A 23,569-nucleotide genomic window follows, 5' to 3' on the forward strand; every position below is an offset into this window, starting at 1 on the left:
GGGCATTTGGGACTGCTTGTCCAAAATGCTCCTGAAGACAATTTTATTCATGTTCTCTAACCTTGGAAGCCATGCCTTTCTAGAGCCAAGGGAGCATTTTAAAAAATGGCCTTTTGGACCATTTTAGACCATTGTTGACACATTGTCTACAGTGGTCCACAAGAAAATATTTTAAATCATCCTTTAGCCCTAAAAAGGCATTTTTTCCAAGCTCAAAGTCCATGAAAAAATGGGTCTTCTAGAGCATTTTGGACAACATGTTGACAAGCTATCCAAAATGCTCTAGAAGACCATTTTTTTCATGGTGGAAATAGAGCTAATATGAATAAAGTCTTGGAAGAGCAATAGGTGAAATGGAACACAAACAAGAGGTTGCTATCCAAAAAATAATTTTGGATACAATCGGAAAGTAGGAGTTGCTATGGAACTTTGTAAGTTGGCTTATTTTGTTTGAGTTTTGTATATGTCGTGAATTACATTGATCTTAGACATGGGGATGTGCGGTAGTCAAGGCTATTTTCATTGTGTTTATGATGGCTATGACTCTTGCATTATGTTGGATAAATTGAGGTCACTTGCAAATGTTGACTTGATAATGGAGGAAAAGTGGTGTTTCTGTTGTTGGTAGAATCCAACATTTTCATGGATATGTATTTCATCTAGAGTATAGATGGTATGCTTAGTATGATGTAAGTGGGGTGTAATTGTAATGGACTCATCCCTGTTGTTGCCATGTGTTTAACATATGGATTACTAGAGAAGCATTTCTAGAGGAACCCTTTGTTGTCTTAGAGGGTTTTCTTTGTGGTTGTAAGCATGGTTCAACCCCTCTAAACCCCTCAAATTACTCCCTTTAGTAATGCCTTGAGGACATCAAGCTAAAGGGAGGAAGCACATCTTTTTGGCCTTAGAACTAATGAGGATAGCTGGATAAAAAGGGGCTAGAAAAGGAGATGATCTCCAAGCCGAAAACTTGATAGAGCTAGAACAAGCAACACATAAAATGGGCTTCACATAGTGGTAGACTTAAAACCATTACTTTTATTTGTTTTTCTAGCATTATTTCCATGATGTTATTCAATGTACAACATAGTATAAAGACTGATGTTGCAACAAAAGATGTTTTGACTTGTTTTTGTGTGTGCATGTACTTTTTATTTTAGGTTCCTCCTTCATTTGGTAAATAAGTGAAAAATTGTTGAGTTGCCCAGGCACTGCAAAGGCTAGACTGAGATTGGCAAGCCATCATCATGCATGTACCTACCATCCATGCATTCTTATGGGAGCTAAACAAGCATCCATGGTGGATTTTTTTTTGGCTAGAAAAGTCCTCACTAGGGAGAGGGTTTCCTTCAAAATGCATTCTTCAAAATGCGTTCTTCAAAATACAATCTTCTAAACCATAGGTAAATGTGGGCAAAGAGAATCCAAGGAGGACCACAAAACAAAAGAATGTAGGACTTGCCCCTATAGGTGAGTATTAGCTTGTCTGCCAAGTGAGATTTTTTTATTTGTTTTGAGATATTATTTTAATAGGGAAGGATGTTTATGTATGTAGAGATTGCTGTGGATAGCCCACCTTTGGAGGTGCACAATGATGCACAACAGGATGTTGGAGAAAGCCAACATGATGGTATGCATATTCCCCTCCTATTTTATTAGTTGGTCATGTTGGGGTGAAGAGTTTTGAAAGTGTTTGGTTTGTTAAAAAAAGGCTAAGATGATCAAGAGCTACATGTAATATAGACCACCACCTTGCATCACTTTAGTAACTACAATAGTGTCGCCCATGATATGGATGCTTGGTGGGAGATTATATCTCTAGGGGGGGATGATTTTGATTTAGGGAAGAGGAATGATAAGTATTCAAAGATCCATGATTTTTTCTTGTCAGTTGCAAGTTCTGAGAGAGCCACATGTGAATGGATTAGAAGGTGTAGTGGGCTCCTATAAGTATTCAAAGATCCATGATTTTTTTTCTTGTCAGTTGGTAAGTATTGAGAGAGCCACATGCAGATGGATTAGAAGGTGTAATGGGCTCCTAATTTTATTCTGTTGGGCTTGCCTACTGGTTACGATTTTGAGGATAGAGATGGGGTTCCAATGTGGAACGTATTGATCGAGGATGACATCCAACATGCACTACTAGTGGCTACTGCTACTTGGTAGGAAGTGGGTGGATGGAAAACATATGTCCCCTATCAGGTTGATTTCTTATTTCTTTTTGTATTGCATTTAGGGAAGCCTCCTCAAATTATGGGAATCAAGTGTTGGTTTTTGCATTTCCATGATTGTTGTTAACTCGAGTCAGTAAAAGAGATGCTTTGCTTTTGGAAATTCCTACCTTGAATTTGCAAGACCTTGCTTGAGTTAGTGGGACTACTATGTTTGGGTGCAAGGCTCAGAGGTAGCAAGGATGTTGTTATTCATGATATAGATACCATATGGATTTACTATGGAACATGGAGAGCATAGCGTGTGAGTGTGTTCGAACGGGTATGTCTAATACGTATTATGTCCCTTTTAAAAATGCACGATTTTCACTATCTTATGATCTGAATTTATGGTTTTCAATATGGAAACCCCATCCATTGCTCACATCTCTATGATCTTGATGTTGTGACATACCTTAAAGATCAAGAAGACCAACTACATCTTATCGGCAACAGTTAATAAGGAAGTCTTTTTTTGAAAGCTTATCCTTTTTTATTTAAAATTTGAGGTTCTTCTCAATATAGAAAACTCTGACATTGATATGAATCCCTTTTGTTGGGTTACTTGTATTAAAAAAATGAAAAGGACCATGTATACATAAAACATTAAATAATATTTCTTCAACCCCCCTCACACTTGTTCCGCTCGTCCACATGGCTTATCCCTTGCCCACTGAGCAAATGTTGACAAGTTAATCTCTCTCAAGAGCACAAGTTGTACAACACTTCTTGGTAGAGCAATGTTATTCATATGCTCCTTGCAATCCAAGAGTGCTTGGATGAGTTGGAACACAAGGCATCTTCATTTGCATATCACTAGACCAAACCCACAGGGTAACACAAGGCATCTTCATTTGCATATCACTAGACCAAACCCACAGGGTAGAGAATAACAATATGGCACAAACCTATAGGATTCCTTTGTATTCAATGTCAAGCTAATAACCAATATGGCACAAACCTATAGGATTCCTTTGTATTCAATGTCAAGCTGTAATGTGGCTTTTTGTTGCAATCCAAGGGATCAAAGACGAGGTGGTGGAACCATAAGCTTGACTGCTAAACCATGGCTAGCCGACTCCAAGAAGCACTTAAGGATATGAAATTTGTAATATATTTTCTTCTCTAGCGAAAAAATATTCGCGTTGTACTGAAATTGAAAAAATAAATAAATTGCCCACAATGCTCAAAGGTCAACAGAGTTTGACGAGAATCCAATATAAGTGAGTTCGTTGAAAGAGAGAAAGCATTTGTAAGTTGTTTCGCACTTTTGATCGAGGAGTAGGAGATTTTGTGGAGCTCTTTCATCGAGGGTATTGCCGCCTCTCCCGGCCTCGCATCCAAAAAATGGTACTCATTTGTAAATCTTTGCAATTCAACCTTGATTTTTCGAACATCCTCCTTTCTGATACAGTTATCTTGCTTTCAGTCGGGGCGGAAAGAAACAGTGCTGGACCTGGCAAAGTTCGTGGATAAAGGAGTCTCCGTCAAACTTCAAGGTGGCAGACAAGGTATGTAGGCTGTTTTGTCTCAATTTGGTGACCGTAGTATGATTTTTCAGTCCTCCACCATGTAGCAGTTGACATGCTGCAACTCGTGCATCTTGTTCGGTTGCTAGCACGTACCAGCTTTGTGGACATTTCCATGTCTACCGGCATCGCACCCGAGATCCTTTGAAGCAAGATTTGTGGAACCCTTAACTAGCTTTTCTTTTTTAAATTGTTTGCAATAAAGACTTTCCACTAGGCTTTGATATCGAGGCCAGTTCTAGGTGTGCATAACGTGAGCGTACAAATGAACGAAGGTATAAGCTAAAGCACTTCTCCAATTTAATATCACAACAATGCCTTTGGATTTCGTAACAACTTGCACATCTAACCGTTGGTTTTATGGACCTGTAGCTTGTATAAGCTTGTGTTGAGTTTTGGACTAGACTTACAGCCAAAATTTCCCTATTTATTGATGTTATACAATAGTACTATGTTTGTTAGTGGTGCAAGAATGGAGGGAAAAAAAATAGGTAAGAAAAGAGATGGATGGAGTACGATGAAGATGGCAGAGAGCATTAAGAAGATGCCATGGAGAGATGAAGATGGATGGAGTACGATGAAGATGCTAGGGAGCAATGAGAAGATGCCATGGAGTATCTTGTGATGTGAACATGATGGAGTTTATGGTTCGCAACCTTGTGACTATCATGAGATTGAAACTGCACTGTATTGTGTTTTTAGAGGATGAGTTTGGGCGGCTTTTTGGATTCGTCTACATATACGTCCCTATCTACTAGCAGACATGCAAATTTCACCTTGTAATGTTTTCATCCATGTTGCAGCTTGCGGTGACAATAAATTCTTACTATCTTAAGCGGTGTGTTGTCCTATGGGCTAGATTGTCTAAGCATTTTTGCTTAGACTTCTTGTTTGGGAGAGACTAAAATGAAATTGTATAGTCTTTGTAGTTATAGGAGAACTTGGACTATTGTTTGATTAGCCATCCCTTGTAGCGCTAGCCTTTGTCACGGCTGAAATCTGCCCTTCACTAGAGTGCTGATAGAAACTTAGTATAAAGACCTTTGTATCAATGGATGCTCAAATATGTGAGAATGTGTGGATTTGTATGTGTGAGTGCATATGTCTATACTATGGTCTACACCCATCCTTGGGGGCGCCGATGATGTCGACGGGATGTCATCGATAGCTAGTCCTTGCTATGCATGATGGAGTTCATGGTTTTCAATCACCGGTGCTAGGCACAGGTGGCAGTGACACTTGGCTGTACTGTCAGGAATTTGCAGATCATATATCAGAGTATTTGGGCAAGAATTCAAGGCCTTGAGGGCTTCCCAGCAGCCCAGGGGGCCAGCTGGGTAACCCTTGGTCAGCATGAGTTGCTGACCAGGTCGAATCAGTAGCCTCGGCTAATCAAGTCGGTTGACCCAACCTATAGGTTGGTCAACCAGTCGGCCATTTTGGCTGGAAAAGTTGGGCCACTACAGCCCTATATAAGAGGCCCGTACGTCCTCTTTTGGCATTCAGTCACGAAGCCTCCAGCCATAGTTCCAGCCCTCGTGCCATGCCTGTGCTCCAGCAACAGCTGTACAGCTGCCATACAGTAGCCATACAAGATCACAATGGAAGGCGAGGGTTCCATGCTGCACACAGCCCTGGATGGGCAGCATATGTTCGAGGGTTGGCAGCAGCATAGCTCGAACTCCCACAGTCACAGTTAGGGGAGTTTTCTCAGCTCAGTTTTGTATGCTGATTTGGCACTTGTGTACAACAGTAGTCAGAGCATTTATGCCATCAGTATAAATAAAGCAATGTAACTATGGTTAGAAAGATATATGGTGTCTCTCATGCTTGAGTTCTCCTTTTACATTTCATCTATTTTCTGCACAGCAAGTCCTTGCATGTTAGAGGGGGTCTTCTTTTATAGATGCAGGATGAGACTTGCTTCAAACGTGGGAAGTTTGGCCCAAGATGGCATGGAGAAGGTTGCTCCTTTGGAAATGGTGGGCTGCATGGGGGACTTGTGATGCCATTGGTCATGCATGGCCCTCCACTTATCCTCATAGGCTGCCATGTGTCTTGTGCGACCTCGAGCTGCCATGTGTCCCATGCCTGTCCCATGCCACATGCCATGCCTGCCACATCAGCATGCCACATGTCACATGCTGAAATTGCGGACTTAGGTTATTTTAACCACTTTTTATTTGCCTGTTTAATAAATTGAGGATGATCAATACTTGTCTGATTTTACTTCTGTTTTCACCCTTAGGTCCCCGTTAAAGGGCTAGTGTAGGGTTAGTTTGAGTTTGGTTGGCCTTCTCACTAACCTATTGGGCCTTGTTGGTCGTCTTGTCTTGAATCCGTTTGACTCTTTGATGTTCATAGGCCCACACCCAAGGCTATTGTAAAACATTCTCTTCAATAGTTGCTGGGTTAGTATGCATTCTATGCATTTGATTGGTTCCATGTTTGGGTACTTGGGTGGGGTGTGGTCTTTATGTTTCTCATAAAGAGATGTATCTCAACTTGTGGGACACTATTGCCCCTAACCCCTTCAATGGCGATCGGCCCCCAAATGCTAGACCTTAAGCCAACTAATATCTAACTAAACAGTAGTAAAACATATGCATTCTTTTGGCAAACATCCTAATTTAAAGAACTTGAAATTTCAAAAAATAAAGATATGCATTAAATGAATGACCAAGCAAATCGTTATGTGTTTTGTGAAGAAAAGTGACAAGCTGTGTGATAGGAATGATGTGGACGAGGAGGCCTTTATGGTCAAGGGTAAGTTTGGCAAAGGTAAGCCATTAGCCTCTACCTTTGGGTACCGACCTTGAGTTAGAATTTATTGACCTAGTAGAACAACAATCGTCATGGAACACGGTCCCTAAGGGTTGAGCTAGCAAGCTCACCTCCCAACCATAGGTTTAGTACCTCAAACCACCCTTGAGCCCGAGGTCTAGACCATCATGAGCTAGCTTGCGTGACAACAGGAACCTGCGTTCCATAGCATAGATTCTCAACTTCAAGGATGACCTCGTTAGATCCTATTAGGGGCATAACATTCTTCCCTCCTTGCAAAGGGTTTTTGTCCTCATAAATTAGGATTTATGTCCTCAATTAGAGGTGGTCATCTTGTTGCATCCCCACTAGGATATAACCCTAAACACAAGCAACAAAACATAATAAAGGACTCATCTCTTGTGTGCACATTGAATACCAACACAATAGCTTGGGCCACTCTTATATATAGGAGCTTCCCACTCCATGGAAAGCGGCGTGGCTAAGTATAGTCTTCAAGTTCTCTAGTCCCACATTAGCCTGCTTCTTTTAATCCGAGGGCTCCCTAACCTTGATGCATCAAGTATGCCAAGCTGAGGATTAGCGTCTAGTTACGTAACATTCTTCCCCTCTTTTAAGCGTTTACTTTTAAACGAAATTGGGAAATTTCTTTTGCAAACAAGCAATCAACTCCCAGGTTGAGTCCCTCTCAAACCTCTTCCACTTAACTTTGTGAACTCGCCAGTAACTTATTCCTAAGTTGCCTTTCCCCGAAATCGATAACTTTTTCAGGTTTAAGTGGAACATAGGTTAGATCCTCAACCTCCACAAGTTCTTAAGGCAAAAGGAGACATCCTCGAGCCCCAATGCCTCTTTCAGTGTACTGATATGAAAGCCCGGAAACTTTGACATCAGAGGCAATTCAGTTTATATGTAACCTCATTACTCTTTTTCAAGATTAAGAAGGGTCTGTAGTATTTAGGGGATGACTTTTCTACCAACTTTGTTCGTAACATCTTTGAATTCCTTGGTATTCGTAAGAAAATCGTCTAGGTGAGTGTCACCTATCAGCATAAAATTTGCTCTATCCTGAGCACTCCTAATAGATTCTTGTGCAGTCACACTAACATCTCTTGCATATCTTGCAATAAATCTTTAGTGGCTTCTAGCTGATGTTGATATCCGTACATAAGCACAAACAGACTGAAGTTAGTGGTTGTATGCTTAGCACTACTATATGCAAACTCTACCATTGAGATGTACTTCTCCCAATCAGATGACCATTTGGAGACCTTTGCTCGAAGCATATCATTTACCTTGAATACTGTTTAGCCAGTTCGGTATCCCTTATGGTTGTCTTCTTAGGTAAAGAATCTAGCCATCGTCGTCAGTCTATCCACCATACCCCAAATGATATCATGCCCTTGTTGGTTTTGTGGTCATCCCACAATGAAGTCCATGGAAATACTCTCCCATTCACTTTGAGGGATGCCTAGACTATGCAGCAATTTTTCAGCCCTTAGGTGTTTTGTCTTAGTTATGTCACACTTTTGGCATTTTACCACAATCTTGGCCTTCATTTTAGGATAGTAGAACATGAGAGTTGTTGGAATGTCACCTCCCCATCTGTAAGCCCCCATATGAGGAGAGTATGGGGGGGGTGAACCTAGGAAAAGAGAGAGGGAGGGGGCTGCCACATGGGCAGCACCTCATACAAAGAGAGGAGAGTACCTGGCAGAAGGAAGCTTGCCTCCAGGGCAGATCTGGCAGAGAAAAGCCAGGGGACTGTCAACGATAGAGCAAAGCAGATCTGCGCAGCATCTCCAGGGATGCCTAGACAATGCAGCAATTTTTCAGCCCTTAGGTGTTTTGTCTTAGTTATTTCACACTTTTGGCATTTTACCACAATCTTGGCCTTCATCTTAGGATAGTAGAACATGACAGTTGTTGGAATGGTCACCTCCCCATCTGTAAGCCCCCATATGAGGAGAGTATGGGGGGGGTGAACCTAGGAAAAGAGAGAGGGAGGGGGCTGCCACATGGGCAGCACCTCATACAAAGAGAGGAGAGTACCTGGCAGAAGGAAGCTTGCCTCCAGGGCAGATCTGGCAGAGAAAAGCCAGGGGACTGTCAAGGACAGAGCAAAGCAGATCTGCGCAGCATCTCCAGCCAGAATGAAGGCATGATGACATCAGCCACTGTACGGATCTGTACGGGCTGCTGCAGGGCAAGGTGTATGGGCAGGACATGGAGCCGGCAAAGAGCTACAGCATGGCGCAGCATGGTGGGGGTCTGTCGGATGTGTCAATTTTATGAGCAAAAACCTATGAGTAGGTTTATCCGAGCGTGTTTTTCAAGAGACTTAAAAAAATGTATTTCTTTAGGAAACATGGTTTTTACACTTTTATTTTCACTAGAACTAGATCCCTTTATCATAAAAGTATACAGACTAGTCACTCATTCATTTTTATACAACAAAATTTTCTTATTTAGAGACATCCCTTTGTACCCCTGTTATTACCTTAAAAAAGTGTTGATTCCTTTAAGAAACATCCTTCATAATCACTCTCAATGTAATAATACTATGCATATATAATTACTTATTAACACATTTAGATCATATGGCAATATATTTTTAGTGTTTTTATAGCATAAATAACAAGATATTTATGGACATGTTTCTAAAGAAGTTTAAATTACTAAAAATAAGTATTAACTTGGGCTTATATATCACTCTCATAAAATACATGTAATATTTAATACTATATATGCAATATTTTCCAAAATATAACTGCACAGATGTGCTCAAATGGGCTGTTCCGATCAATTTGAGTGGTTGAATGACTATATTTGGACATTGGATATGAAAGTTATGTCACTTTTAAAAGTGCTGTCCAAGGTAGTTTCGCCAGCGAAACTACCTTGGGAGACCTGCTTCAAAGGGGTTTCGCTGGCGAAACTACTTGGATGGCTTGCTTCAATGAGTTTTCTTTGAAGAAACCCTTTCATGAAGATAGGTTGTGAGAGGGTTTTTAATGTCACCCCCTATTAAGTAAAAGTTGTAAGAAGGATCATAAGGGAATTTTCACAGAGAAGTCTACTTTACATGTGGGTTTCTTCAAAAGCCATCCCATTATGCTCTCACCATTCCTAAAGATTCACCTAAAGATTTTTGTATAAAATAGGCATTGCTATAATACTTTGCATATTTCTAAGTGAAACTATGTTTTCTTCTGATCGATTTTTGCCATATTTATGCATAGTTGGAAGCTTTTTTTTTCCTTTGCTCGAATGCTCGGAAGATTTCACTCAGAAAATGCTCGTCCCCGGGTCTGTGGACAGGTGTACAGCGTGCAAGAAGGTCTCCAGCAGCAACAAAGGGCAGCCTAGCAGCAGCCCAAAAGGGCCTGGCTAGGGCCTTTATATAGGGCTGGTTGAGCCAGCCAACCATGCTGACCAGCAGGTTGGCTGGTTAGGGTTGGGTCAGCCAACCAAGTCGGCCAGAGGGGGTCGGTTCACCCCCCTGCTGGGTCAGCCATTTGACAGGGCCCTTGGGCCTATAAAAGGAGGCCATTGTGCCTCATACAATCATCCAACTATCCAGCAAGAAAAGGAGCAGCCAGAAGCCACTCCCTTGGGCCTCACACTGGGGGTGAAGGAGAGTGGAAGGTGTGCTGCAGACTGAGTTCCCTAGAGGCTGGACCTTGGCTGTCTTCTAGGGTAGTGAGGTGTTGTGATCATCATCCTTTGGAGCAGCAAACCTACAGCGGATAGGAGCAGCAGTTAGGGCTTTCTTGGGCCTACTCCCGGGAGGTGAAGGAGACCTACAGAGAACTGCAGACCGAGCTAGTGAGTGCTGCCTACCTAGGCTGATCTACAGGCAGCCAGGTAGAGAGAAACACTCTAGACAGAGAGTCTACATACGCTCGAGGTGGAGCACGTGGGCTCAGAGATCTAGAAGTGCTTGACATCTAGTAGGAGAACCTTTTGGTATTGTATCCTGTCCTACTTTGTGGACGGACGGAAATATAAAGAGTTGCTTCTATATTTGTCTCTGAGCATTGTCTATTTACTGGCTTGTACATCTATGCACATAAAGTTAAGAAGTTTGTGATTCCACACCCCACACACACACTGTGTGAGCTCCTGGGCAATACTATCAGTCTTCCGCTGTGCGTACCCTTTGTTGGGTAATTTCTAACAATAGTAAAATATGTTCTACTTAATCTCAGGGTGAATTTTTGTAGGACCTGTGGTTGGAGCATCATGACATTCATATGAGATCTTACTCCTAACCTCTGGATCATGAGGAACGCAAACCTTTGCATTTCGGAATGGCAAGCCATTTCGAACGTAGAACTAAGCACCTACCAATTGAACAGATGACCCTTGAGTCTTGGTCTATTCGTGTGGAGCTCCCTGTCTGGACTTGCTGCCAGTAGCGACTAGAATGATTGTTGGTCCTACATAGCCCTCTTAGCGAATCATAAAAGTAAGCTCCTATCTCGCTAAAACTCAAAAGAGTTTATCTCACCAATGCGACTCAAAGCATCAGCAATCTTATTCAAATGTTACCGTTCCTTTGATGAACCTTCTGAAGGGACACGGCCTTCAATTGAAGGCCCTATCTCCTAGAAGGCATGCAATATGGGTCGAACTTGGTACTATGGGTAGACCTGAGTTTAGGGGAAGGTGGGTACTATGGGTTGAATTTGATGCAAGACTTTCTTATGGATTAGATATCGGAAGGGTCGTGAACTGCTGCATCCCCCACTAGGATCAGTACAAGCACAATCAGCAAAACATAATAAAGATCATTAGGTGCCCCACCTCCCAGCCACAACCTCGAGCACATGGGCTAGAGATCAGACTCCCACCCATAGCTCTGGCGTCCTATACCACTAGATCGTGTCCATAAGTAACCATTAGCATAGTATCTCGTGATCCGCCTTGTATAAGGCATGAGGGTAGGCTGAAGATCTGGATCGGACCATCTAGTGGTGTGTGCACATTGAATACCAACACAAGAGCATCCTGCTTTATGGAAAGCATCAGGATTAAATATAGCCAAGTGGCCCTTTGGTAGTAGTGTTCAAGTCCTCTAGTCCCACATTAGCTTGCTTCCCTTAATCCAAAGCCACCCTTGCCTTGCGATTAAGTCCAACAAGGCGGAGATTATATCTAGGTACATAACACATGTGGCATCAATTCAAGGATTCTCCTTACAACGCTTCTTCTGATAAATTTGATTCCTTTAGTATTTGTAAGATAGTACTTATTATGATATGGAATCCTTTTAAATCCCCTGTAGGGTATTATGAGAGATGTTAGTTAAGAATCTACTAAGTAGAAGATTACATTTTGATCATGTTACAGTTAGTCATCTCTTGTTTGCCAGTCAGGGAGAGAGGACTCTGTGTGGTGTGCCCGCCCAAAGAGAGGTGTAGTCATGGTGTCCTTTCTCAGTGCATATTTTTGCAGGGCAGAAGGGATTTAGCCAACGCACAATGCGAGGACTAGAGGCCATAGTTAGGGTCTACTCCTAGTTTGAACTTTGAGGTCAATTAGAGGCCGGTTTGGGACCTTGACCAGGTCAGGATAACGTGACCTTGACCAGGTCGGGTTAACCTGACCTGACCTGACCAGGTCTTAGGTCGCTTGGCCAAGTCAGCTTACCTCAACCAAGTAGGGTTTACTCGACAGGACCAAGATTGGGTCAGTAGGGCCTTGGGTTGGGCCAATCGACTTGACCAAGTTGGGTTAACTCGACCAAACCAGGTCTCGGGTCAGTCAGTCTGATCAGTCCAAGTCTTGGGTCAGTCGGCCATGTCAGCAAGCCCCTATAAATAGGGTTATTTGGAACCTGGTTGTACAGTTATTTTGGGAGTTTTCTAGCTGTTGTTTGGTGCTATTTCCAGCCACTCCTTGGCTAGTGTGGGTGTAGTTTCCTTCGCACTCCTGTCAGTTGTAAATTGTAGTTCTACCTAATCATCCAGTGGCGCAGTTCTTCTCTGAAGTTGTATCACTTCCGTGGAGGTTTTCTTACCTATTCAGTGGAGTTTTTTCCTGATATTTACTGCACACTGCCATCTCTTTGCATCTCCATTTGTTTGGTGTCTCAGCTCGCAGATCTGCTCTCTTTTCTCTGTTTGCATATTCCATTGCAATATGACATGGTATCATAACTCCAGGCTGACTCTGAGATATTGTCTTGCAACCCATGTCCCACCCACCCTTATTGCATTGTGCATGGATGATATTGATCTTGTGATGGTGTGGTGCGTGTCAGAGCTCGAGTTTGTGTAAACGCTGATCCAGGAGATTGAGGAACAGATATTGATTTCTGAAGGCGTGGACAGCACGGGAAGAAGGTGAACCACGAATGAAGTTGTGTTGAAGGCGTGGACAGTCCAGGAAAAAGGTGACGTGTTGTAGAAGGTGTGTTGCAGGTGTGGACAACAATAGAGTCAAGATCCGTCGAAGGAGGCCACGTTATAGCAGCTCTTCTCTCTTTCTTCTTTCCCAGCCACCCTCCCTTCTCTTCTTTCTCACTCACCCTCCCTTTCACAAGAACAACCTCTCGCCCCCTTGAGATGAGGAATCTGATGGAGATGGTTTTGAAGCTAGTAAAGATCCCGTTGCTTCCCGCATTTCTTGTTGACCAGCAGTTGGATGGAAGCAACTACGGGGTTTGAAACTTCATGATGGAGCCAGTCCTACAGTCTTATGACGTGGCTGATTTCATATTGATGGAGCAGAGAGAGCCAGTTACAGATGCATACGACCTTGGCATGCTGGAGTGGGAGCAAGAGGATGGACATAGAAGAGTTCTATATTACGCCTTTAAATGGTTGTGATGTGTTATTGGGGAAACCTTGGCACTTACGTGTTGGGGCTGTTTTGGATACAAAGAATAAAACAATCACAATCACTCACCGTGGCAAAACCCATGTTCTTGATGCTAATTGAAGGGAGAATCCATCCGTGTTGTATCTGCTTCTTCCATTGGCAACATAATGAAAAAGCATCTTTCAGCGTACTTAGTGTTTGCATCTGAAAAGAAGTCAGTAGAAGAGGAGTCTCATTTTTCTAAGATGGCAAAACAGCGGACATATTTTCTTTTTCAGTTTAGGGAATGTTTTTCTGACTCACTTCCACAAGAGTTGCCCCCTTGAAAGGCCAGAGGACCATATGATAGATATAATCCCTGGTAGCAGCCCTCCTAATCAACCTCCTTACAGAGTCAGTGCAGGCCAACAAGAGGAATTATGAACCAGGTCAAGGACCTGTTGGAGAGTGGGATGATTCAGCCCAGCTCTTCACCTTACTGTTTACCGGTGGATCCTGGCGGATGCATTGACTACAAAGCCCTCAATAAAATACCATTAAGAACAGATTCCCTATACGTAGGATAGATGATATTTTGGATAGATAGCAGGGGTCTAGAATGTTGAGCTGCATTGATCTGAAGAGTGGTTATCACCAGATTAGAATTCAGCCAGAGGATGTTCACAAAACAGCATTTCGTACCACATTTGGTCTGTATGAGTTTCTTGTCATGCCATTTGGGTTAACCAATGCACGTGCCACCTTCAATAGAATGATGGGCATGATTTTTAGAGAACACCGAGCCTTTGTGGCAATTTCTTCGATGACATCATTGTGTTCTCAAGATGAGGCTGAACATAAGAAGCACTTGTGGCAATTGCTCTTGAGGAGCTACGGAAGCATAAGCTACTTGTCAATGCCAAGAAAAGCGAGTTTTTCATGCATGAGATCCATTTTCTCGGTCACATTGTTTCCAAGGATGCAGTTCAGATGGACCCCGCCAAGGTAGAGGCCATCAGGAATTGGCCACACCTGAAGAACATCCATGAAGTACGCAGCGTTTTGGGCTTGTGCTCGTACTACAGGAGGTTCATTCGGTATTTTGTAGAGATTGCATCTCCTTTACATGCCTTACAGAAGAAAGGGGTCACTTTCAGATGGGGTCCCAAAGAAATTGCAGCTTTTGACCTACTGAAGGAGAAACTCTGCTCAGATCCTGTGATTATTTTGCTAGATCTTTGCAAACCCTTCGTTGTCCAAGCAGATGCATGTGGGAACAGCGTAGGAGGGGTACTTATGTAGGATGGAGTCGTGGCATACGAGAGTAGAGTGCTCTAGGATGTTGAAATGAAATTTGGCATCTATGAGAAAGAGATGTTGGTTGTCTTTCGACCAAGAAGCATTATCTTTTGGGTGTTGATTTTCAAGTTCAAACAGATCATCAGTCATTGTGGTACATTCTCACTCAGAGAAAGCTATCTGAGAAGCATATAAGGTGGGAAATTTTTCTTTCTATGTTTCATTTTCAGATTGTGCATGTGCCTGGGAAGAAGAATGTTGTTGCAAATGCACTCTCACGAAAGCTCACTCCAGATTTAATGTCTATTAAGCCGCAAGTTTCAGTAGTGACCATTGCATATCATGATGCCATGAAGGATCAATATGCAAATGATGCTGATTTTTCACGGATTTATGATCCATTGGTCGATGGACAGAGGCATGAGCACTATACTCTCAAAGACGGTTTTCTGATGATGCATGGTAGACTGTGTGTCACGACACAGTTGAGGCCCAAAGTGTTGACAAAGAGTCATGCTCCACCCTATGTAGGACACAGAGGCATTGATGCCACCATCAAAGCTATGGAGTACTATTTCTTTTGGCCGTCATTGAGGAAGGATGTTGAGGCATATGTCAGGACATGCATATCACCTGCCAGAGTGTGAAATATGACAAACAGAAGCCAGTTGGACTGCTGCAGCCTTCACCTATTCCCGATCAACCTGGCAGAGCATTGCCATGGATTTATCTTTGACCTTCCTCGTACACCATCGAGACATGATGGGATATGGACCATTATTTGCAGATTCAGCAAGCAGGCCCACTTTATTCCCGTAAGGAAGAAGATTACAGCAGACCAGATGGCGAGACTTTTTATGTCTCATGTGTTTAAACATCACTGGTGCCTCAATCAATTGTCAATGATAGAGACCCGTGGATGACAAGTCTTTTCTGGAGAGGTATCTTTGAGAATATGGGTACCACGCTGAATTTCTCATCCTCTTTTCATCTTGAATCTGATGGGCAGTCCGAAGAAGCCAACTCCACTGCCCTTGATCTTGTCAAGTGCTATGTTTTGGATCAGCAATCGAAATGGGAGCAATTTCTGCCACTTTTGAGTTTGCTTACAACAACATTGTACACTCATCCACAGGGAAAACACCCTTCAAATTTGTGGCAGGCGAACGGAAGGTACCTCCCATTTTGCATATGAAAGAGAAGATTTTTGAAGCGGATAGATTTGTGGAGAGTTTGGATGTTGCTTACCGGAAGGTCAAAACAGCCCTCCAGAAAAGCTAGGAGAAGCACAAACGGGCAGCAGATAAGCATCGGCGCGAGCTACTCTTGAAAGAGGGCGATTGGGTGCTGCTGCGTTTTCAAAAAGCACGACTCAGGAAGATGAAAGGCAAGACCAAAGTGTACACAAAGCTAAAGATGAGGTATTATGGCCCTTTTTAGGTTTTTGAACACATTAATGATGTAGCTTACAGATTGAAGCTACCTTCCACTTGGACCATACTCAATGCCTTTCTTGTGAGTTTATTGAAGCCTTTCCAAGGTGATGTGCTTGCTGACCTGCTTCATGAGGATCAGCCCGAGGTTGAAGAGTTGGATGAAATCTTGGTTTCGGAATAGATTTTGGAGAAAAGTGAAAGGTAGAGTTTCCCGTCGCTACCTGGTGAAGTTCAGGAACTATCCTGCACTAGATGCGAAGTGGATGGAGGAGGATGACGTGGCAAAGTCACCTCAGATTTTGCAGCTCTAATTGGAAGCATTTCAGCTTGAGTCCACTGCGGTGCATGCTCCTACAGGTTCAGCAAAGTAGAGATATGGAGCATTGCCTAGTGCTCGAGAGAAGGGAGATGCTGCTTTCTGGCAGTATTTATGTCGTGAGGTTTCCATGATGGGTGTTTGCGACACTCCACATAGAGAATGCATTGATGTATGGATGGACTCTCGAGCTCTCCTAGCCCATATTATCATTGTAGACTGTATCTTTCAGATGATGCATATTCTGGTATGGGCTATTTCTGCCTAATTGCATTACTTTACTTCCACTATAATTTTTCAGCAGCAACTTGTGTAGTTTGCTGTTTTAAGAGGAGGGTATGTCACGGGGCCGTGAAAAGTGATGTAAAGTATCTTTATAACTCAACCCACGCTTAACCCAAGGTTAACCATGGTTAAGTGTAGTAATGATTTGGCTGTGAGGGATTGGCTAGAGGAAGTGCACGCTTTCTAGAAGTTCCTAGGGGCAAAGTCTAGGTGCACCACTAGGTCGTAGGGGCAAGGCAAAGGCTTTGAAGAGGGGTCTAAAGGTTGGGCCCAAGGACAACCAACGTTGTCCTTGGCATGGGGGTTAGGACTTTAATGAAGGGGCAAATGGCAAGAAAGAAGTGCCATTTGTCATGCATGTGTATGCATGCCCTTCCCCCACCTTCCATCTCTCTCCCTCTCCCCTCACCCTCCTAGACCATTCTAGGCCTAGCAAAAGCTTACACAGAAGAAGTCGACCCATTCCCAGTCTCCCGCTGCTGCATTCGCTACTGCTTGCCCACGTTTCTTGCCGCTGTGACCTCCATCATTGCTGCTGCACGCATTCCAAGGAGCTTGCCTTGCTGTACAGCATGTGGCATGAATTTCGAGGCATTTTTCTTGCTATACGGACTGCTTGGTGCGGAATTTGAGGCTCTCCGTTGCTGTACGACTTGTTGGGCACGCGATTCGAGGCTCTTTGCTGCTGTACGGACTGTGGGAGCACAGAGATCGAGGCATCAGATCCCAAGGTCGAGGCTTTGGGACAGATCTGATTACCTGTTGACCTCTACAGCTCTTTCTTGCATTCTCTCCGCTCTCTTCCTTCATTTAAATCACTCTCGATAATTGGAAGCCTCTTGCACCCTGCAGGGAGCTTGGACAGAGGATAGGTGCGAGGAAGGAGCTCACTCCTCTGCCACAAACAACGGGAGTTGGTTCCAGGTTCTGTTTTTCCTTGTTCTTTCTTGCTTTGCAGCTTTTTGTAGTGCATGCGTGTTGTTTGCAGTCCTTTCAGGACTCCTACAGGTTCTAGCAAGTACCCAAAGGCAAGGGTGTTCCTGTGGCATGCCTAAGGACTGTGTGGATGCATGTGAAAGCCTTGAGGCTGCCTTGAGCTCAGTTTGCCAATGGTTTGGATGCTTGACTGCCTCTCAGTTGGGTCAAATCAGAAGTGGATTCTTGAGTATGCCTTGCCAGATGGAATTCTAGTGGTGCACTTGGATTAGATGCCTTGAAGATAGGTAGAGGATTTGTAAAGAGGAATAGTGCAGGGTTGAACCCTTGTTGTAAAGCATTTCCATTGAGAATCATTAAATAAATACGGTAAGGGGCGCCAAGGCATTTGGGGCTAGTGGGTGCACTGTGTACTATTTTCATTGAGCAAGGGCATTCTAGCCTCACCTTTGTTGTTGTTGAAGTTTGTTTCTAAGTTGTGCTAAGTGGTTGAAGTGACTGAAGCTTGCATTGTGGCTATTTATGAAGTTTATGACTGAGCAGGAGAAGATCACTACCCTATTAGTTATTGAAGGGCTGGTTTCACTTAGAAGAAGATTCAAACAAACACATGAAGTAGGACCATGTACACTCGGAGAAAAGATAATGTTGTAAGTTGTAACTTATGTCTATCTTGCAGACCTTGCGTTGCCAACATTTTTGTAATCTACTATGACAACCTAACAGCCATGAAGAATTCATATTGAAACAATCCTGATTTCTAGTATATGGGCATCTTTCCAACAAGGTAAGTTGTTTTCTGATTACGTTACCTTGGAAGGGTATCTACAAATGGATAATGTGTTGTGTGCTACGAACCCTCTTCGAGAGGAAGTATTGAAAGAGTGCAATGAATCACCTTATGCGGGACACGGAGGAAAGGAAGCCACCCTCACAGCCATTGAAAAGTATTGCTTTTGGACAAAGAAAGGATTCGAGGTCTTCTTCCGGTGGAATGGTTAGATGAATTGGGCAATTAAACCTTGGAAGATATGTTGTGTTCTTATGTTAGAAATCAGCAAACAAATTGGGAAGAGTATCTTTCAATTTTAGAGTTTGCCTATAATAGTACAAAGCATTCAATAACAAGCTATAGTCCATTCATGTTCATGTATGGATTCCAGCCTAGAGCTCCGCCATCCATATGGATTGAGAGGGAGAGAGAGGGTACAAGCGGTCAAAGTCTTCAGGACATGCATTAGATGTTGAGGCATGCCCAAGAAAGTGTGAAGAAATCTCAAGATAGGGGTAAAAGTTATGTAAGTTCATATAAACTTAAAGTGGAATTTGAAGATTGCGAGAAAGGTTATTTGAGAGTACTTATCTCCTAAAACCTCAAAGATAGGTGAGGTCCTCAAAGGTATTGTGGTCCGTTTCCATTACTTTAGAGGATTGATGAGCTTGCCAAAAGGATGTAGCGTGCTTGAAGGTGATAGTCTAGTAGCAGAAGAGCTTTTGTAGATTTAATTGAATCCCTAGTGCTTCCACATGATACAGAAGGATTTTTTATGTTAAAGAAAGGCATGCCATGCTATTTTTCCAAAATATTGAGTAAGTGAAAGGATTGTTCATAAGAGAATGCTACATGGGAAACTGTAAGCAAACTCAAGAAATGGTTTCTGAGGGTGGTTAAACACTTCTATCGAGCTATTGTGAGGGGATTGATCAGGCTGATTAATTTAACACAGTCCCTACTGCAGGGCCTATAAATAGCCTTTTGGCACCTATTCGAGCCAATTGGCCCTTTATCATGGGCACACAGCTGGCTGTATACAGCTTTATAACAAGCCCTAATCTAGCGCATGAGTGCTGCCATGTGACAGCCTTCCATGCTGTCCAGATGGCACTTTACCAACTCTCTCTCTCTCTCTCTCTCTCCGCCCCCTCTCCAATAGCCTCTCCGTTGTACGCTCAACCCCCCTCTCCGTTAGCCTCTCTGCTCAACCTTGTGTTAGCGTTAGCCTCTCCAGTTAGCCCTCACTCAGCCTCACCAATGTACGCTCATCGTCTCCGTTAGCCTCGCTTAGCCCCTCTTTGTTAGTCTCTCCGCTTAGGGGCTCGGCTACTTCTCACAGGGGAGTAAACCCTAAGCCACCCCGGGCTGGGCTGAACCCTTGGCCCAGCTTGGGGGTTAGTCTTAGCAAAGGGGCTCCCAGCACAGGCCACCAAATGGAGTTTCCTAAAACCAAACTATTTGCTACGACCCCAGCCAGCAAGAAGCCCTCCTATGCTTCCATAGCTTCAACACCTTGCCCTTATGCCTTGAGTCTTGACCTACCATAGATTCCAGAGTAAATGATCAGATCTATTTTCTACAGCAAGAGCTCAGAGATGCAAAGCTTCGCATTGCCTCTCTGGAGAAGACAGTTTCGGAAACGAAAAACAAGGGCAAAGAGGAAATAATTCAAGGAGTTCCACAGCAATGCAATACAGCAGCCCCCGCACCACAGCAGCCCTCCTATGCGTGTAATCCGGTTATTCCAGCTCTGGTTTCTTGTTCTTTCACCCCCTCATAGACATCACACTTGTTGATCTTGGTATTCACCGATGCTGTAAATTGCTGTTTAATAGACTTGAGCTGAGTGGTAACCAATTCCTGTATCTTAAGCATAAGCTACCTGAGGGCTGGACTCTAGAATGTGGAAGTATTAAAACAAAGACTGAATATCTCAAGAAAACAATTCCCCAGATGGAATGGGATCCAGAAGAGAGATTTTTCCCACCAAAAGGGGACACAAGCAAGAGTAATCTTTCAAGACAAGACAACAAGGAACAAAGTCCTCAGACAAACCAACAAGCTGAGAGGTACTAGAATATGGAGCTCAGGGGAGCTCACCCCGACTCAGCTCAAGGCAAGAAATGCAGAACTGACAGAAGTAAAAGATTGGAAGGAAGGAAAATGGGCTGTTTATCGAGGTTGTATAGCACTAATCAGAGACTTCAATCCTAGACCCAAAGACTCAGTCTAAAAATTATGTAATGAAGGCCACTTCGTAGTAGTATTAGGTTTTAGTAGTGCGCTAAATAATTCGAGCTGAGATGCCTTGTGCACTCCTCAACTCTCTGTGACACTCAGAGACGTAAGGGTTTGCCTTTTTTGGATGTGCACTTTGTCTCATAGTCACCTGAGGGCTTCTGCAGACGTTAATATATAATATATATTATCTTTCTTTCTTTCTTTCTTTCTCGCTCTCTCTCAGATCTGCCTCCGTGGCAGCATCTTTCTCTGCCCACATGTGTCAATCCCTTTCTTCAGGTCATCTTCCCCCATATAGGGGCTCACTGTGGGGAGCTCACATCCCTATGCAAATTTAGTGTGTGTTATGAAATGCAAATGCAAAATGTGATGGTGACCATATCTGCAATTAAGTTTTGAACTGTAGTGTTGATGCTTCAAGTGAATATGTCTGATGTTTTTTTTTCCTTTATTGTTTGTGCCTGCAGTGACAGGGACCTTAAAGGGTTATGATCAGCTGTTGAACCTTGTTTTGGATGAAGCTGTTGAGAACTTGAGAGGTCTCTCTCTCTGAAGCCCCCCTCCTTTCTCCCCCTCCCTTCCATGCACAGGCACGCACATAACTTTGGCAAACAGGAAATCTCCATCCCCTGTTTGAGATTATTTATTGGCAACAGCTTCTGTCTTGTAAACCAATGATAAGACAGGCCTGCTTGCTGCATCTCCTCTCTGGACATATTTTGATGCAGCATAATGTTGATGGGCTGCACAATTCAAGATCTTGTTTACAAGATGCCACAGCATTTATAATCCTGCTGTCATTCTACACTCTTTTTTTACAGTTTTGTGCTATTTGAATTGCACATGTCTTTGTGCGTGATCATGCTTGTAAGTTCTGAAATGGTTTCTTTGTGCACACTTGGATGGGGCATTAGTTGAAGACCTCTTGACTCGAGTGTATTGAAATAAGATTGGATCATGAATCTATGATAGGTTGTATGAATTGATCAATGAGCCCTTGCAACAACTATCTTTTCTATTCTTCGCTCTGTGTTTTTGTGTGCACAATGCAATGGTGTATTTTGCAAGGTTTGCATGTGCACGTGCATGTGCATACATGCATTTAGTGACTACAACATGAGTCCCTAAGTAGTGTGCTTTGTGCTATTTATGAATTCTAATGGGTGCACATGGATTTTCTCTGTGGTCTTTGGAAATGGGTTGAAGTGAATACTGAAAACATGCATCACTTGGTTGATTCTGCAGATCAAGAAGACCCTTTGAAGACTACAGATCAGACAAGGCCTTTAGGCCTCATTGTAGGTGACGTTTCTTGAGGTTCTATGTGCAGTTTAGTCAAGGCTGTCTTTATCCCAGATAACGATCATTTGTTACATCTATAAATGACAACTTAAGTACCAACACATAAATAGGATTGTGGTTGACTGAGACAGCAAGATCCTAACTCATCAATCAGCAAGGACTAGTAGCTGACCAGGAACAGAAAGGAGAACAGCATAATAGGGGGTCTTACAAATCTAGTGTTAAGGGTCATAGGGACAAAATTGTGGCCTTAGTTTTTGAATTTTTAAAACTGCTCGTGCATGAGATTGCATTTCTGTTTAAACTTTAATTGTTACTGCTGATTCCTTGGACCCTTTAAATCTGTGATGCCTTCTGATGGACCGTTTCCCAACCCTCCTACTTGTACTCGAGTGTTGTTGAAACTAATGACCCACTTCAAAGAACTCATCCAAGGCTGACCAAGTCTGCTAGCACAAAGGTCTGTCAACCATTCGGTTTACTAAGATGGTTTTTCGTTTAGTGTACATGGCCCAAATCGGTGCCTTATGATGTCGACATTGAAAGCTTCCCTTGGCCTTTAAAAGGGGGTGCTATCCCACTGATCATCCAGCCCTAGTTGAGGTTGTTAGGCTTTCCACGTGTAGTCATAGTAGCTAGTCCCTGCTATGCGTGATGGAGTTTATGGTTTTCAATCTTATGAGTGACTATCGTGAGATTGAAACTGCACTATGTTGTGTTTTTAGAGGATGAGTTTGGGAATGTTCCTGGATTCATCTAGGTATATATTTCCACGTGTAGTCAGTCTCAGCTTCCTTAACTGTAAGAAGAAATCCCGACTCCCAGAAAATGGCATTTGAGATATTCAGGTTCAAGTGCATTGCTTAGAGGATGTTCAGTACTCCAGATGATTATTTTTTATTCTAAAAAATACTCCTCGGAAAGGGTGTGCTTTCCGTGGCATGCTGTAAAAGTTTCTACATGTGTTCACTGCCGCTAGAAATGATGAGTGCATTGCTTTGCGGAGGTTCAGTACTCTGCATCCTTGGAAAGGATGTGCTTTATGTGGTGTGCCATCAAAGTTTCTGTGCTCATTGTTGCTAGAAATGGTATTTTCATCGGGTTGAACTTTGGATGCAAGCTTATGGTGATATCTGTTATATTTCAGGTTTGCAGAGGCACTGCGGTTATGCTAGTTGCTCCAACGGATGGAACTGAGGAAATTCCTAATCCTTTTCTACAGGCAGATGCTGCATAGCTATTTTGTAGATCAATTCTGCTATACATACCATGGTATGTTTTGCAAGAAAAGCTTGCGAAGTGCACATCATTGATGAGTTTTTGCACCATGCAAATTAGGGCAGGGTTCAATATCACCTTGCTTGCTTGCAAATGCTAAGTTGCTTCTTTTTTTCATGGCAACTTAACTGTGTATTGGGACATTTGAACTAAGTGTCTAGTTTCTGAAAGTCAACTTCTGAGTTTGTGAAGTAGAGTTCTGGCATTTTGGAAACACCAGCATACCGAGCTGGGAAAGAAGCAAGCCTCAGATTGTTGTAACGAAAATTTTTAAGTTTCACTTAATGCTAAAATTTTTATGATAAATAGCTATTCAAACAACAATTAGGGTGTCAATAGAAACATAACGGTGGTTTATTGCTTGATAA

General features: G+C 42.9%; 1 protein-coding gene across 2 annotated transcripts; it reads left to right on the forward strand.

The window, feature by feature from the left end:
• Positions 1 to 3,423: 3,423 nt before the first annotated feature.
• EMB2816 (Small nuclear ribonucleoprotein family protein) lies at positions 3,424 to 23,496 on the forward strand. Of its 2 annotated transcripts, none has more exons than XM_087392666.1 (5): positions 3,424 to 3,563; positions 3,643 to 3,724; positions 21,089 to 21,160; positions 21,867 to 21,923; positions 23,071 to 23,496. In XM_087392666.1, the coding sequence occupies exons 1-5, from the start codon at positions 3,561 to 3,563 to the stop codon at positions 23,118 to 23,120; spliced, it is 264 nt and encodes an 87-aa protein (XP_087248792.1). In that variant the 5' UTR covers positions 3,424 to 3,560; the 3' UTR covers positions 23,121 to 23,496. The 2 variants fall into 2 exon arrangements, with proteins under 2 accessions (XP_087248792.1, XP_087248791.1); XM_087392665.1 differs by having other exon boundaries at positions 21,867 to 21,919; positions 23,071 to 23,493.
• The last annotated feature ends 73 nt before the right edge of the window (positions 23,497 to 23,569 follow it).

Source organism: Dipteris shenzhenensis, chromosome 21 (genome assembly GCF_047967505.1).
Source record: "Dipteris shenzhenensis isolate YYH24624 ecotype China chromosome 21, Dip_SZ_1.0, whole genome shotgun sequence".
Taxonomy (NCBI): Eukaryota; Viridiplantae; Streptophyta; class Polypodiopsida; order Gleicheniales; family Dipteridaceae; genus Dipteris; species Dipteris shenzhenensis.

Coding starts and splice junctions, on each gene's coding strand:
- EMB2816 (XM_087392665.1), top strand. Junction 21,161..21,866: donor AGCTGTTGAGAACTTGAGAG/GTCTCTCTCTCT, acceptor TTGATTCTGCAG/ATCAAGAAGACCCTTTGAAG. Junction 21,920..23,070: donor CAAGGCCTTTAGGCCTCATT/GTAGGTGACGTT, acceptor GTTATATTTCAG/GTTTGCAGAGGCACTGCGGT.